At 52.8% G+C, this 14,775-nt stretch overlaps 1 protein-coding gene across 4 annotated transcripts; it reads right to left on the reverse strand.

Moving 5' to 3' along the window:
• Positions 1-5,377: 5,377 nt before the first annotated feature.
• On the reverse strand, positions 5,378-11,414 carry Tlx1 (T cell leukemia homeobox 1). 4 transcript variants are annotated; one of them, XM_035443062.1, is made up of 4 exons: positions 11,158-11,414; positions 10,825-11,004; positions 8,561-8,798; positions 5,378-6,377 (listed from the first exon to the last, which is right to left on the reverse strand). In XM_035443062.1, the coding sequence occupies exons 1-4, from the start codon at positions 11,396-11,398 to the stop codon at positions 6,155-6,157; spliced, it is 882 nt and encodes a 293-aa protein (XP_035298953.1). In that variant the 5' UTR covers positions 11,399-11,414; the 3' UTR covers positions 5,378-6,154. The 4 variants fall into 4 exon arrangements, 2 of the variants coding, with proteins under 2 accessions (XP_035298953.1, XP_027262992.1); XM_027407191.2 differs by having other exon boundaries at positions 8,561-8,762; positions 10,825-11,414; XR_004769450.1 differs by lacking the exons at positions 8,561-8,798; positions 10,825-11,004; positions 11,158-11,414 and adding an exon at positions 6,765-6,859 and having other exon boundaries at positions 6,238-6,377.
• Positions 11,415-14,775: the final 3,361 nt, after the last annotated feature.

Here is a 14,775-nt window from a genome sequence, read left to right on the forward strand (position 1 = left end):
GTGTGTGTGTGTCTGTGTATTTGTGTGTCTGTCTGTATCTCTGTGTGTCTGTCTGTACCTCTGTGTGTGTCTGTCTCTCTGTGTGTGTCTGTCTATGTGTATCTGTTTGCATGTGTCTGTATCTTTCTGTGTGTCTGTGTCTGTGTGTGTGTCTGTATCTCTGCGTGTGTGTATCTGTGCATCTGTATGTATCTCTGTGTGTGTCTGTGTGTGTGTATCTGTGTGTCTGTCTGTATCTCTCTGTGTGTGCATCTATCTGTCTCTCTCTCTCTCTCTCTCTCTCTCTCTCTCTCTCTCTCTGTGTGTGTGTGTGTGTGTGTGTGTGTGTGTGTGTGTGTACAACAGACTGGGTTAGGCTGGAGGTGAACTTCACAGATCTCTAGAGGGAAAACACCCAGATCACTTCTCTGCTGGGTGGTCCTTCCAAAGAGCAAGCCCTGAAACAAAGCTGGCTCACCCCCAATCCTCCCCAAATCTACTGCACCCCTGCACTTGGCCATCCCTCCCCAAAACCCTAGTTCCAGGGTTACACAAACTCTGAATACTGGAGCCCTCTCCTACCAACCAAGTGCTTTTAGGCAAGTTACTTAATTTCTCTGAGTGTGTTAAAGGCAGGATAAAAATATGTGCCATAGGATGGTGTTTAGGAATGAATAGAATTGTCATAGCCTATCTCAGTACCTGGAACACTGCAAGCGCTCCGTAATATTAATTTTTAGTGCTATTTTTATTATTTTGCGCCTGATCCAGAAGCACCAGCTCCAGCTTAATTCAAAGCGACTCTCCCCATGTGGCCCCTAGAGGGCGCCCGGAACCCACTTGTACTGAGTTTTCGAATTTAAGCTCGAGTCTGATTCCCATCTAAAAGCCAGCGGCTGCCTTGCCACCAACGCCACCTTTGGATCACGAGGCTCCTCCCTCCCGAGGCACGGGAAGAAACGTGGGGTCTGGGACTCCAGGGTGGAAAAGCGGAGGGGCAGCTCCCACAATAGCCTTCCTTCGGAAGGCACACTGCATCTGGGACTTCGCACTCGCCCTTACCCCTACCTCCCTTCCCACCCTCTCTTGGGGGCTGGATCTCGGGCTTTGCAGGAGGTGGCAGAGGTCACTGAAAGGTCTAGGCTTTGCTGGGACTCTGCTGGAATCCAGAGCAGTCGACCATGGGGCCTTGGGGCCTCTCCCACCCCGGAGCTGCAGAAGGGAAGCTGAAGTGCCGGTTGGAGGAAGTCCCCACCCCCAAAGCCCTCCTGCAGAATTGAACCCTCCTCCCTCTGGGCTGGGGGAGTAGGGGAGAAGAGCCCGAGAGCTCCTGAGGTAACAGCCTGTGGAACTAGCCAGGCAGTAGCAGGCGTCAGCTTGTGAAAGAAAGGGTAACCACAAGCCCCGGCAGTGAAGTGTGCACTCTGTATGTCCCTGGCTCCACACACCCGCGGCTTCTCTTGTGCAATATTGTACACTCAGGATGTTGTAGGCTGTACACAGCAGTGCAGGCTGGGACCGGGAGGTGGGTACGTTTATAATCACCTCCCAGCACAAGTGACCACCCTCGTTCTCTGCACTTACCTGACGCGCCCATCCCCCATCCTACACCTCTGGTTCTGGTCACCAGGTTTTCTCTGGGCTAGTTGGAAAACCCGTCCTGGCTCCAGTCTGCCCTCGGCCTAGTCCATCAGAGTCCCCACAACCAGGAACCCAGAAGAGAGCACAGGAGTGTAGATACCTGAGGACTTCCAGGAGCCAAACAGGTTAGGACTAAACCAGGGTCACTCTCAGCCACGCTGGAAAAGTGATGGGAGTAAAACCTGAGAGGAAAGCCTTGTGCAGTATACAAAGGTGGGAGTGAGGGACACAAAACTTGAGGGTGGAGGAAATCTGCACCCACCTCCCAGGACCAACGTGGCTGCAGAGCGCCAGTGCCTTCACCTAGTGGAAGGGACCAGCTATGCCTCAGAGAGCCTACCACCTATTTCAGTGGTTCTCCACCTGTGGGCCTTGACCCTTTTTGGGAGGGGGACTGAATGATCCTTTCACAGGGGTCATCTAAGACTTCGGAAAACACAGATGTTTACATTACAATTCACAACAGTAGCAAAATTACAGGTATGAAGTAACAACGAAAATAATTTTATGGTGGGGTCACCACAGCATGAGGAACTGTATTAAAGGGTCGAAGCATTAAGAAGATGGAGAACCACTGACCTATACAATCCATCCAAAGGCCACTTATCCACAAAGGGACAGTTATCTAAGTCAGAGCACCCTGCATGCCGAGCAACCTCACTGCAGGCACCATAGGCCACCAATATTCAGCCACTATGGAGTACACACACACACACACACACACACACACACACACTCACACACTCACACACACACACACACACACACACTCACACACACAAACATACTCACGCGCGCTCGCGCGCGCACACACACACACACACACTCACACACACACTCACACACACAAACGCATACTCACACACACACACACACTCACACACACAAACACACACGCGCACACACACACACACACACTCACACACACAAACACACACATGCGCGCATGCACACACACACTCTCAGACACACACAGACACACATTCACACATGCGCGCGCGCACACACACACACTCAGACACACACACATTCACACACATGCGCGCGCGCACACACACACACTCAGACACACACAGACACACACACACACTGCCACCCCTTCAGCATAGTCCCAGCATAGCTCTGGCCACACAAAGCCTTTATTATAGTTAACAGGTTGGGCCAGATTTTCCGTGTGTCACCCAAGACACAGCTTGGGGGCCCTTTGGCCCCCAGCCCTGCCTGGGTTCCTGGGGCCACAGACTGCCAGCCACTCAACCTCTACCACCCATGTGCACAAAAGTCTAAGCCTCTCGGGATTCACTGGTGGAAACGCTGGGGGGTCTGGTCAGGAAGGAAACAGGCTTTCCGCCCGCCCGACAGGTTTGTCAATTCTTTTCCTCTCTCAGCACCTGGACACACATTTACTCAGATGATTTCCCCACTTCTATTTTTATCTGAAATGGAGTTTCTGGCAGATGTTGTGGTCGCCCTCTTTATAGCCCCACGTTGCTGCAGAAGTGACCAAAAACAGCGAGTTTTGAGTTTTTGGTATTGTTTGTTTGTTTGTTTGTTTTCTTGGAGTGCTTGGCCTTGACCAACACAATCCCTGCTTCGGGCTTCAGCCCACCACAGAGCTTACCAGTGCTGCAGCTCGGTGCAGGCCTGGCCGGAATTTATCACTTTTAGGTGGTTGCTGCACTTGGGGAGCGCTCTGCTCGGTGCACGCGGGATTCACTGAGATTCGGGCCCAACGAATTCTCAGCGGCGAGAGGGGAAAATCCTGTCGCTTCTCAGCGCCAAAAAAAACCCAATTCTTCCTGGAGTCTGATACCCCTGGGAGGCCTCATCCAGGGCCTGGGAATCCCGGAGTGAGCGGTAAGGAGAGAACGAAATCGAAATCCTGAGGTTTGGAGCAGGCCAGCGGTGTGGATAACTCTGTGGACATCAAGCACCAGCCAACGCGCTGCAGATGAAGCCGGGATGGGCAATGCTCTAGTCCTAGACAAACTAAGCAGAATTGGAGAGCAGCGGAGGACCTTAAGGTTCCAGGCTTGCATCTGCTGGCCCAGTTCTGAGTGCAAAGCTATGAAGACAGGAAGTAACAGGCGTGCAGGGGGGTGCCCAGTTTTGCTTTCTGTCTCTACAAGAGAAGGTGAGAGTGGTGAGAGCCTGGCTTAGCAGTCTGTTTGGAACTTTAGTGTTTGGGCCCTGGGGCCTCTACTCAGTTGGACAGGCTGGCCAGGAAATATCCGGGGTCCTCCAGGCACTACAGACTAGAGTCTTTGTCCAAGCTATCAGAAGGCACGGGTACTGCACAGAGGACTCCAGAGGACTCGGACCTACTTCTCAAAGACACGAATGGAGGAGATGGAAGAAACCTGGGGAGAGATGAAGATGGTGGCGTACAGCTCCAGTCCCAGTGAACCATGGGGCAGCCAGACCTGTTCAGGTTAGAAAGCTCTCGTGGCTCTGGGAGGTGGCTTCTGGACTGGTTGGTTCGGGTGTCTGGCTTGTGACTGATGCATGGCTGCTCTGTACAGCGCTCTAAGCCCGGCTCCGACCCTTGGTGTCTAATACAGAGCTCAATAAAACGTTAGGGAAGCCTGCCAGGTCTCCTGGGCTGGATTTCTCTTTTGCTCAGAACCAAGGGGCCACTGGATGAGGGAGTGAAAGATCAACCCATTTTCTCTTGGGCTTTTCTGGGGGTGCCTGCTATGCTCTTTGTCTCTGCATTACAGCCTTCCATGACTAGCGACAGCTAGGGTACAGAACAGTGGCTCCCTATGCCTACCCAGGCCCCAACCACATTAACTTCACACCTACAAAATTCTCCAAAGAAATGGCTCCCTAGCTCCTACTCAATCTCATTCCTAATGAGTTTTCCAGACCCACCACCACCCAACTTTTTTCAGAAAAGTAGGACCAAGTCAATTTGTTGTTGTTTTGTAGCTGGTCTAGTAGCTCAAGAATTATGTTGATGGTGTGCAGGTGTTCTGGCCAGAGTAGACTGAGGGCCCCCCAGGTCCCTGGAAAGTCATTTTTGTAGACTACCAGTAGATCGTCCACGCTGGTACTGAGAGTCCAGGTAGAGTGTTGGAGCAGATTCTGGCTGTAATTCTTAACTCAGTGCCCTGGCCTCTGCAGCTTGCTGGAAAGCAAGCATCCAGTCTCCTAGAGCACTGCCTATCCTGGGTTCACAATGCGCCTGTACCACCACACACATCATCATCAGTGCCTGATTATAACTCTCACACAGCCACATCCTATCCCTTGCAGAGACAGCCTCCCACAATGACCCACATGCCTCACAATTTCATAGTGTACAGTTAAAACATGCCACACATGGATCCCTCACATACAATTAGAGATGATACACAATCAGAAACACACATTTACCACAAAAATAGGGTCACAAAGGAAAATTAATATATACTTTCATGCTCATTAACCTGATTTATATACAATCAGAAAAATGAGAATCACAAAATCATGCCAAACAGCAGTCACATTCTTACATTCTCTCTCTCTCTCCTCTCTCTCTCTCTCTCTCTCTCTCTCTCTCTCTCTCTCTCTCTCTCTCCTCCCTCCCTCCCTCCCTTCCTCTGTCACTCCCCCCTCCCTCCTTTCCTCCTTCCCTCCCTCCCCAGAGCTTGAATCTTGCCTGCTCACAAATCCCTCAAGCTCTGATACTAGATGCTGTTTCTTCAGCCCCAGCTTGCACCAAACTCAAGTAGCTGCAAAATGCTGGGCTCGGCAAGGAGCAGACGGCCCCAACTCCTGAACCGGAGGGTTTTATTATTTTTCCACATAAATTACACAAGCACTTTATAAAATGATTACACAGAAAACACCTTATAAGTGCATAACTTACCCCCCTCCCCAAACAGGATCTGGAGAAATGGGCTGAGTTTGTGTGAAGCCTGTCTGTGCATACCTGGGTGCTGCTCTGAAGTGTTGTGAGGGCCTGCCGGGCCACGTTTGGCTATTGTGTGGGGGCTGTTGTGTCACAGTGTGACTATGGCCTTGTGTTTGAGGAAGAGGAGTCACCCAGGACTACACCTAACACAAGGTCATTGCTAAGAACCCGAGTGTCCATGACACTCCGCCATAGGCCCCTAGGTGTGGCTCTGGGGTGGTACCTGAAGTGACAGTGGTGTTACCTCTGTGTGTGCCTGGGTATAGAGAGCTTTCCAGCTCTCGTACAGATAGCCTGGAGATCCCAGAAGTCCTTCCAAGCCCCACTTCCCTTGGGTCTCTCTGCCCATATTAAAATCATAATAAAATGAAATAGAGGGAAACGGAGGAGAGGACTCTGGTCAGTTCCAGAGTGGGGCAGGATCACACAGGCTTCTGGAAAGGGGTCTCTGCCTCTCTCCCCAGCCCTCTTCCACCGAAGACAGAACAGTGTCCACAGGTGTGTGGATGCGGGGCTTGGCACCATGCCAGAAAAGCCCCGTTCCCCTCCTGCGTGCAGTCAGAACAGGTAGAGAGAGTTTTGGTTCTCTGGACAGCTCTCAACTGGGCTTGGGTCCCACTGAGTGGAGGTGCAGGCTCACTCGCAGGCCGAAGCCACCGACGTGACGCTGGTGATTTTGGTGGAGTCGTCAGACCAGGGCTGCAGGTTCTGCAGGGCAAAGAGCGACGAGTTGTGCACACACAGTGGGTCTGCGGGCAGGGGCTGGGCCAGGCTCTTCTGGAAAGCCTCCTGCTGCAGCTGCAAGAGGATGCGGTTCGCCTGCTGCCTCTCGGCCTCTCGCTCCTCTGCCGTCTGCCGCCTGCATTGGGAACAAACTGTTACCGGCCAAGACTCACCCTCTTCGCGCGTGCCTGCGCAGGCCCGCAGTACGCTCCCAGGAGACAGCCCCTTATGCACCCCCTGAGTCCTGTGTGGGCCCCTTTAATGCACTCTCCACTCTTGGGGATACTGACTATGACAAAAAAACAACAACAACAACCCCAGGAACCCCAAAAATGGATGCAGCAGAAGTATCCTAGAGGAGCAGTGAAAAAACCCAAGGATCCTAACCTGCTAGGCCTCCCCCATTAAAGCACAGCACCTACACTCTCACTGGCATAGGCTGATTTATCCCAAGACCAGGTGCTATCCCAAGCCCGACAAGCTCTACCGCATGAAGGCACAGGAGGAGGACCAGAAGAAAGACCTGTCTTTTCCTTCTCTCCTCCAGCCTGACCGAGGCCTCAGATTTCCTGTGCCAAATCCCGTGTCCCTAAGCTCCCGCTGGACCCACTAGCTTCCTCCCGGGCGGTCTTGGGAGGCAATGACTCACTTATTCCATTTAATGCGGCCCCTCCACCCTGTCAACTGAGATCAAACGTCTGTCTCTAAGGTGGACAGACCTAATGGGAGTCCCCGGGGCCTCCAGAAGCAATTTGTAGGCGATCGATGAAGCCGCTTGAAGCCTTCGGCTCTGCCCGAGGCGGGGCGGACGCCGGCTTGCTCGCACAGCGGATTCCTGACTTTTCCTTGTCTTTCTAATCTTCCTGTCTTCCTTGAATTTTTAAACTGCCCAAATGTTTCCCTTCATGCTGTTTTATCCCGTGTTTCCTCTCTATCCCTCTGTTTTCTCTGAATTAGGGGAAATTCAAACCATGTTTAAAAATAATCCGATATCTTCCTTTTCACACAGACTCATCCACGCCCCTTTCCTACCTTATTTTTTTTTATTTTCTTCTAAAATGGGCTATCTTTGTTCCTTTGTGTTTAAGTTTCTCTCCTTGCCTGTGGATGGCTTTCTGCACACCACCACCCTTCTCCACGCTCGCGTCACCTTAAGCTTTAGGAGCACCAGCCACCCTCCTCAGCTAGCCCTGCTCCTCTCTTTTACTAGCTTTCCAAAGGACTGAAGCCACGCTCGCCACTCCTTCCCCAACCACAGGAATGTTGGTGGGGGGCAGCCGACTTGCAGGGCCAGGGCTTCCTTTGTGGCCTCGAAGGCGGAATCCAGGCAGATTCCTCGCCTTCATTCAGAAAAAGAGGAAACTCCAATTCCTTCCTCCCGCCCCAGGCCCGCCCGGAGCGGCGCCGCCGACTTTGCCCAGACTCATGCCACACACCTCCCCAGGGTCTGAGCTGAGACTCCTAGCAGCAAAGGAGAAACCAGAATGTGGACAAGGTGTGAGCACAGGCGCAACGGTGCAAGAAGGTGCATCTGGAGAAAGGCTGGGTATGGACAGAGAATAAAGCTGCCTAGTGTGTGTGATGCTTAATATTCATGAGAACTGGTGGAAAAGGTGAGCAGAGCAAGGTCCAGGCATATGCATTCGGAAAAATAAAAAAGCGAGAGCGTGGTAAGTGCTGTTGTCGTATGTCAGAAGGGAAAATGTCTCTTTCTTTCTCACGCACACCCATCTGCTCCTAATTGATCCCCCCCTTTCAGTGGGACCCAAGAATCCCCGCCACAGCCGGCACAGATTGATTTTCCTCTTCTAGGATGGGGGACGTCTGCTCAGAGCTCACGCGCCTAGGGAGGAAGCAGTAAGTAGCGGCAGCCGGCGGTCCGGGGGCCCCAGACGCTCCTTCGGAGAGTCCGGCTGGAGCGCAGAAACCTGGCGCGGGCCATTCTGTCTCCAAGTCACAGGGTCAGGGGAGGTACCACCCAGTAAATGCAGGCTGGGTAATCAAAAGGCCCCTAAAGGACTCCCTGAGCACAGAAGTCCGGATGCATAGACTGCTGGTCTACAGGCCTGTTTGCCTCAGAGGCAGAAACCAGGAGTCTATACCCGGATAGAGTGTGCTCTCTAGAAAGCCCTGGAGCTTCTCTTAAAACATTTCTCCAACCCCACCGGTTTACTGCCCTCCATTGTTTGCAGTCCCGGGTGACTGTAGGAGCCCACTTGTCTAAAATAATCAGAAACCAGCATACAGAGGGAATATGTGCAACCCAAGAGAGGCAGAGAAAGCCTGCTCCGCCAAGACCGGCCGGCCCCGCAAACTCACCTCCATTTCGTCCGCCGGTTCTGGAACCAGGTTTTGACCTGCGCATCGGTCATTTTGAGCGCCTTGGCCAGAGCAGCGCGCTCCGCCGAAGCCAAGTACTTCTGGCGGTGGAAGCGCTTTTCCAGCTCACAGATCTGCAGGCGTGTGAAGGATGTGCGCGGCTTCTTCTTCTTAGGGGGCGTCCGGTTCTGATAGGGGTGACCTATACGGCGTGTTACAGTGAAGGGTGAGAGGGCCACTGGAGCGGGAGACAGACAGACGGCAGAGGCAAGCGGCAGAGCGTCAGGAGGCGTCCCAGGCCCAACACCCCGCGAGTCAGAGCGCAGTGGTTAGACCCCCTTAAAAGCAAGGCAGCGATCTTCCCGGCAACCCTCCACTCCAAGCCCGGGGCCCGCAAAAGACTCCCTCCTATCCGCCAGGCTGACGCCTCCCCGAGCCGCCACTTCGGAAAACCTCCCTAGCCTGGGGCTTCGCAGATCCCATCCACTTCCCCTGCGGCTCCCCTCTCCCCCACCCAGGGGCAGTTAAACACCCAGCTTCTCCAACCTCAGCCACTAAACTTAAAAGGGTCACTCCAAAAGTAAGAGGTCCAACCTCTAGGACCTTTTCAGAGTCTTGGTAATAGCCCCACACAGCAGGTATAGGTACAAACTTCCAGATCTGTACTCCCGGCGGACACGATGCACACCTAGACAAGCCGGAGGACGCAGGGCAATACGGGACTACAGCCATTCACTCACTCCCTCAGAACCTCCTTCAGGCCTGCTGCTGTGGTTGACAATGACTCCCCGGAGTAGGCCTGGGCCAGATCCCTTTTGTATAGTAGGCTGTGGGACAGACAGACAGACAGACAGACAGACAGACAGACAGACACACACACACACACACACACACACACACACACACACACACACACACACGACAGTGGGCTCATAGTGTAGATTCTAGCAAAGCCCCTCAAGACTGGATAGGAAGAGTGAGACAGGCTCTAGGCCTTGACTCCTCCCTCATGAGAGGGCTTTGGTTGTCTCACTGGAGTCCCTTGACCAAGGACCCTTCTTGGATACCCCAAAGCAAGCACAAAGACTTTCCCTTTTCTGCTGTGGTCCCAAAGTCTGTTCGGGGCCTGGACAGACTCTCTGCATGTGTTGTCTGTAACAGAAGCAGGGGCCTAGGGTAACTTTCGATGGCCTGGAGAGGTCTAGCTGTAGACTGTTCTTTCCATATGAAAACACACACACACACACACACAACTTCGCAGTTAAAGCTTGGAACTTGCCTGGGGGAGTTCCAGCCACAAGCAGCGACCTAAACCTCCTACCTCCCCTTTCTAAGGCCCAATAGTTAACTGGGGACCAATTCCTAACAGCTGCGAGGAATTGGGGCCTGAACTTGCCTAGGACAACTTACAGTCTCAGGACCCGGGAACAACTAAAGGCAACCAGCAGGAAGTAAGCGCCGGGGAAGAGGGCACACCAGAGCTGGGGCCGAGTGAACCGAAGCCGGGGCAGAGCGAGCTAGGGCATAGGGGAGGGAGCCGCCGAGAGCCCAGCAGCTGTCCGCCACCGAGAGCATACTGGCCCAGGAGTTGCCCTTTAGCCAACTCGCTAGCCAGGAGGGTGCATTATTCATCCCAGAAATCGGAGAATAGACCCCCTGGGAGAGGTACTGAGGATGAAAATGAAGAGCGAAGAGCAGCCCAACCCCTTGCTACCACTAACCCTGAAGAAGCCTGGAAGAAAGCTGGCTGGGTCTGCTCCTTCACCCAGGCTTGAGGCCTTTTCAGATCTGCATCAACCGGTACCAGAGCTCAGAGCACCCAAGTATGAGTGTGTGTGTGGAGTAGGGGACAAGAGGTAGGAGAACCTTTTTGGGGCCTAATTCCTGGCCTGCTTCAGTAAACCGTAACAAGGACAGAAAAACAGTTTTGCTCACATGGCATGCTCTCTCAGACCTGCAAGCCTCAACTGTTGACAGAGGTGGTCCTGAATCTACAGCCCTCCACCTGACTGGGGATCCCGAGAGGGGACCACGGTTTGCTACTATGAACGAGGTCCCAGAGTAGAGACAGAAGTGCTCGGGCTGCCAGAACTCTTCGAGCTTAACGCTTCTTAGCACACAGAATCCTGCAGGAGACTGAACTTGGGGAACGCACTAGGCGACCTGGCGCTCAAAAAGCTCAAAAAGCTTCAAGCTTCAGCAGGGTAGGGGTAGCACATTAGCCCGAGCCACGGCCAGGCGGGGCGTGCGCGGGCCGGACTCACCTGTGAACCTGTCCTTTGTGTATCTGCGGTTACTCTCCATCCAGGGGAAGGTGAGGCCAGTGAGGTTGTTGACACCAGGCACCGCAGGCACAGAGGGCACAGTAGGCAAGCCAGTGGCCAGGGGCTGGGGGTGAGCCACCGCTCCGGCCAGCGGCCTGTGAGCCGGCACCCGGATCACCCCTGCAGCGCTCAGCGCCCCAGCGCCTCCAGCGCCCCCACCGCCGCCGCCCGGACCAGGGCCGCCCGCCAAGGCCATGTTCACGTTGTAGGAGCCGGCCAGTGGGCCCATGCTGCAGGCGCCGCCGCCGCCGCCGCCCGCCGGGCCGCCGGGACCACCCGGGCCACCAGCGCCATACGCTCCTGTGGCCCCGGCCCCCGCCCCAGCGGCGGAACTCCCGCCACCGTAAGTGTAGGCGCCTCCGACCAAACAGCCAAGGCCGTATTCTCCGTCCTGGAGGCGCGAAGCGGGCCCCATGCAGCCTCCCTGGTCGGGGCTGTTGAGGATCTGATCGATGCCGAAGCTGATGGGCTCCGCGTGGCCCGGGTGGAGGTGGTGGGGACCCAGGTGCTCCATGCTGGCCCCGGCCCCACGCGGGGGCCCGGGCGCGGACGCTCGCTGCGCTGGACTACCCCGGTAGCTAGCAGGGGCGCGGAGACAACCGCGGCTCCAGGCTGCGCTGAGACTTGAAGGCGAAGTGTGCAGCAGGGCCAAAGTAGGGGGGAGGGGAGAGAGAGGGGGGAGCTATATTCTTCCCCTCTCCGGCTTCTCCTTCCCTTCTCAGGCTGCTCGCTCGCCGTTGACTCTGGGACATCAATCACCGGGCGAAAAAGCCCTGAGCGAGCGAGCCTAGCTGTTTCGGCCGGGTCTCTCCATTGGCTGTGCGTGGAGAGGAGCCGGGTGAATGACAGCGCGGGGGAGGGGAAGGGAGGGGGAGAAGGAGGCCAGGAGCCCAGACAGATGCCGGAGCCAGAGACACAGGAACGAGATCAGGGCTCTGAGTAGTTCCAGCGAAGAGAAAAGAGGAATACCACAGCGAGAGGTTTAAAACGAGAAAGAAAAGAACAGCAAGCAGACATTCCCAGAGACGGACAGACAGACGGACCCAAGGAGAGGGAAGTCAGAGCCCTTTCCCAGGCCTGGCAGGAACCACCCCCCTCACTTTGAACAGGGCCAAAGGAGTCCAGCCCACCAGGCCCCTGGGGACAGGTGTCCTGCCCAACTGGAGAATCTCCCCAAGGGCTGAGCTGGGAAACACCTGTCAGTCAACCAGGCGATTTACTGCAACTTCAAGTCCAGCTTGTTAGAAAGTAGAAGACTGTCTACTCCCCAGGTATGGAGCCCAGGCCCCGAGGCAGGACGGTGAGTTCAGGCTTGTCCTTTAAAACAGGTCCTATGAACAAACTGCCTGTATATTGTTATAAAAATTAGCAGCCACTCCAGCTCAGCCTCTTTAGAGAATTTGAGGAAAGAGGAGTCATCCCGAAAAGCAGGCACAAGTCAAAGGATTGGTTTGGGACCTGTGTTAGGGTGTCCACTCCTCCAAGTACCCCTTTCGCTTTGAATACACAGATGTGCCAAAAAGCAGTCCCTTTGAGGTCTGAAAGAACCCCACTGGTTCAACTAGCCCAGGACTGGCTTTTCCAAGCCAGACTTGGAACTGTTGTGAGGAGGAGTTATTCCTTTGTTTTTAGACTCCTTGGAGTGAGACCCTGGGTCCTAGGGCTGTGGGGGCTGGAGCTGGTGGGACTAGGATTGGGGACATGCATCCAGGACAAAGGTTGGCCTTTTAAAGTTTCGCCTCTGCTGCCTGGCTGAGAAGGGAACTCCCTTCTCTGTTTCCTCTCTTTCTGGTCTCCAGTGGGGAAAGGTCTGTTGCCTCCTAGGAGCCAAGTTCTGGGATAGTAAAGCATAGGCTGTGATTTCTCATCTGTTTTAGGTCCATTTCATACTCAACCTGGGAGCGGGGGGGGGGGGTCTCTAACAGGCAAAATGCTAACATGTGAAAACTGCACTCACCAAGTCCTATTGTCATCTGTTTGTTTTGGCCACATCTGTCTGTCACCCTCACTTGAAGAGCCTTCCTCAGAGGCAGGAAATGATATATATATATATATATATATACATATATATATATATATATGTATATATATATATATATATATATATATATATATATCTGCTCCCCTTCCTCCCGATACAGCCCCAGCAAATAAAATATGCTCATCTTGAATGAGTAATAAATGAGTGAAGACTTACCCAACAAACATTTGTGTACTTAAAGTGGGCCTGGCACTTTCTAGGCACTGTGGGGAAACAGCAAAATGTCTCAGAGAACTTACACTCTAAACACTGGGTCAGACAATAAACTAAGGATAAGGCAGAACTTGGTAATATGGATAACTATAGAAACTCAATGCCAATGCTGTCTCTCGAAGATAAATGCTCTATCTTGTCCTCCAAGCCAGTTGGGCAAATGTTCATTTAAGACATGAAGCTGGCAGCTGTGAAACCAAACCAACCAGGAGAGCAGTGCTTCACCGGCCTGCCCAGCCTTTGCTCCTCACACAACCAGAGTCTGCTCTGTACCTTGACCCACACAGCTCCATGACTTACTTGGGAAGTTGTCTAAACTTGAATGAGTTCTTCCTTCCTCTTATCTTGAAAGATCTAGAACAGAATGCAGCATAAATATTTTCTGAGAAACTCCTGTGTCAGATACCACATCACACATTCATTAAAACCCATACCAACTCTAAAAAGTTGGTGAGAATGGCCCAATACTTATACCTAATAAAGCCGAGTGAGTGTCCATAGCAGCACTGTTCCTAACAGCTAGAAAAGCACAGACCATTCCATTTGTCCATCAACCGATGAACAAATAAACAAACTAGAACATTATCTCACCATAAAAGGGAAGTAAGTAAGTGCTTGCTCAAGCCACAATGAAGATGAACCTAGGAAATATGCTAAGTAAAATAAGCCAGGCACAAAGGCACACATATTATGCACAGCATTACGTAAAGTGGCCATGATAGAGAACTCCACAGGACAGAAAGTAGATCCGTGGTGGCAGCCAGAGCTAGAAGCAGTGGGGAAATGACTGCCGCTGAGTGCAGTTTCTTTGGGGATGATTAAAACTTTCTGAAATTAGGTGTTGGTGATGGCCGCAAAACTTCATGGGTGTTCTAAAAGTCACTGAACTGTGCTTTTTAAAAGTTTGAAAAGTTTGGGATGTGAATTACACATCATTTAAAATTTTTAGATTGGTGGCACACACCTTTAATCCCTGCACTCCGGAGGCAGAGGCAGGCAGATCTCTGTGAGTTCAAGGCCAGCCTCGTCTCCAGAGTGAGTGCCAGGATAGGCTCCAAAGCTACACAGAGAAACCCTGTGTGGAAAAAAGAATTTAGATTTATTTATCCTGTTTTATGTGTATGAGTGTTTTGCCTGCGTGTGTGTGTGTGTGTGTGTGTGTGTGTGTGTGTGTGCATGTCTGGTACCTGAAGAGGCCAGAAGAGGGTGTCTGAGTGCCTGGAATTGGAGTTATGACTGTTTGTGAGCTACCATGTGGGTTCTGGGAACTGAATCCCAGTCCTCTCTGCAAGAACATTAAGTGCTCTCAATTACCGAGCCAACTCTCCAGCCCCCTATATGCCATTTTAAATAAAAGACGATTTGTTCAAAGTTCCATAGACAAAAGAGGATTGCTCTGGGAAGTCAATATCTAACACTGTTTGTATTTTGAGGTTGAAAGCTATGGCAGAGGGCTCTGTGGCATCCTTGAGGTTGGAGCCCAGAGGGCTTGCTTCTGTTAGTCTAACCACAGCTCTGCCTGCCGCAGATCTGTCCCCTTCATTCAGAGCAATACCTTTGTGTCATTCTGAGACCCTTGCAGGACACCACTTGAGTGTTCCACAAACTCTGCCCTCTCCTTGCAATGCTGTACCTTT

The sequence above is a fragment of the Cricetulus griseus genome, chromosome 3 (assembly GCF_003668045.3).
Source record: "Cricetulus griseus strain 17A/GY chromosome 3, alternate assembly CriGri-PICRH-1.0, whole genome shotgun sequence".
NCBI lineage: Eukaryota > Metazoa > Chordata > Mammalia > Rodentia > Cricetidae > Cricetulus > Cricetulus griseus.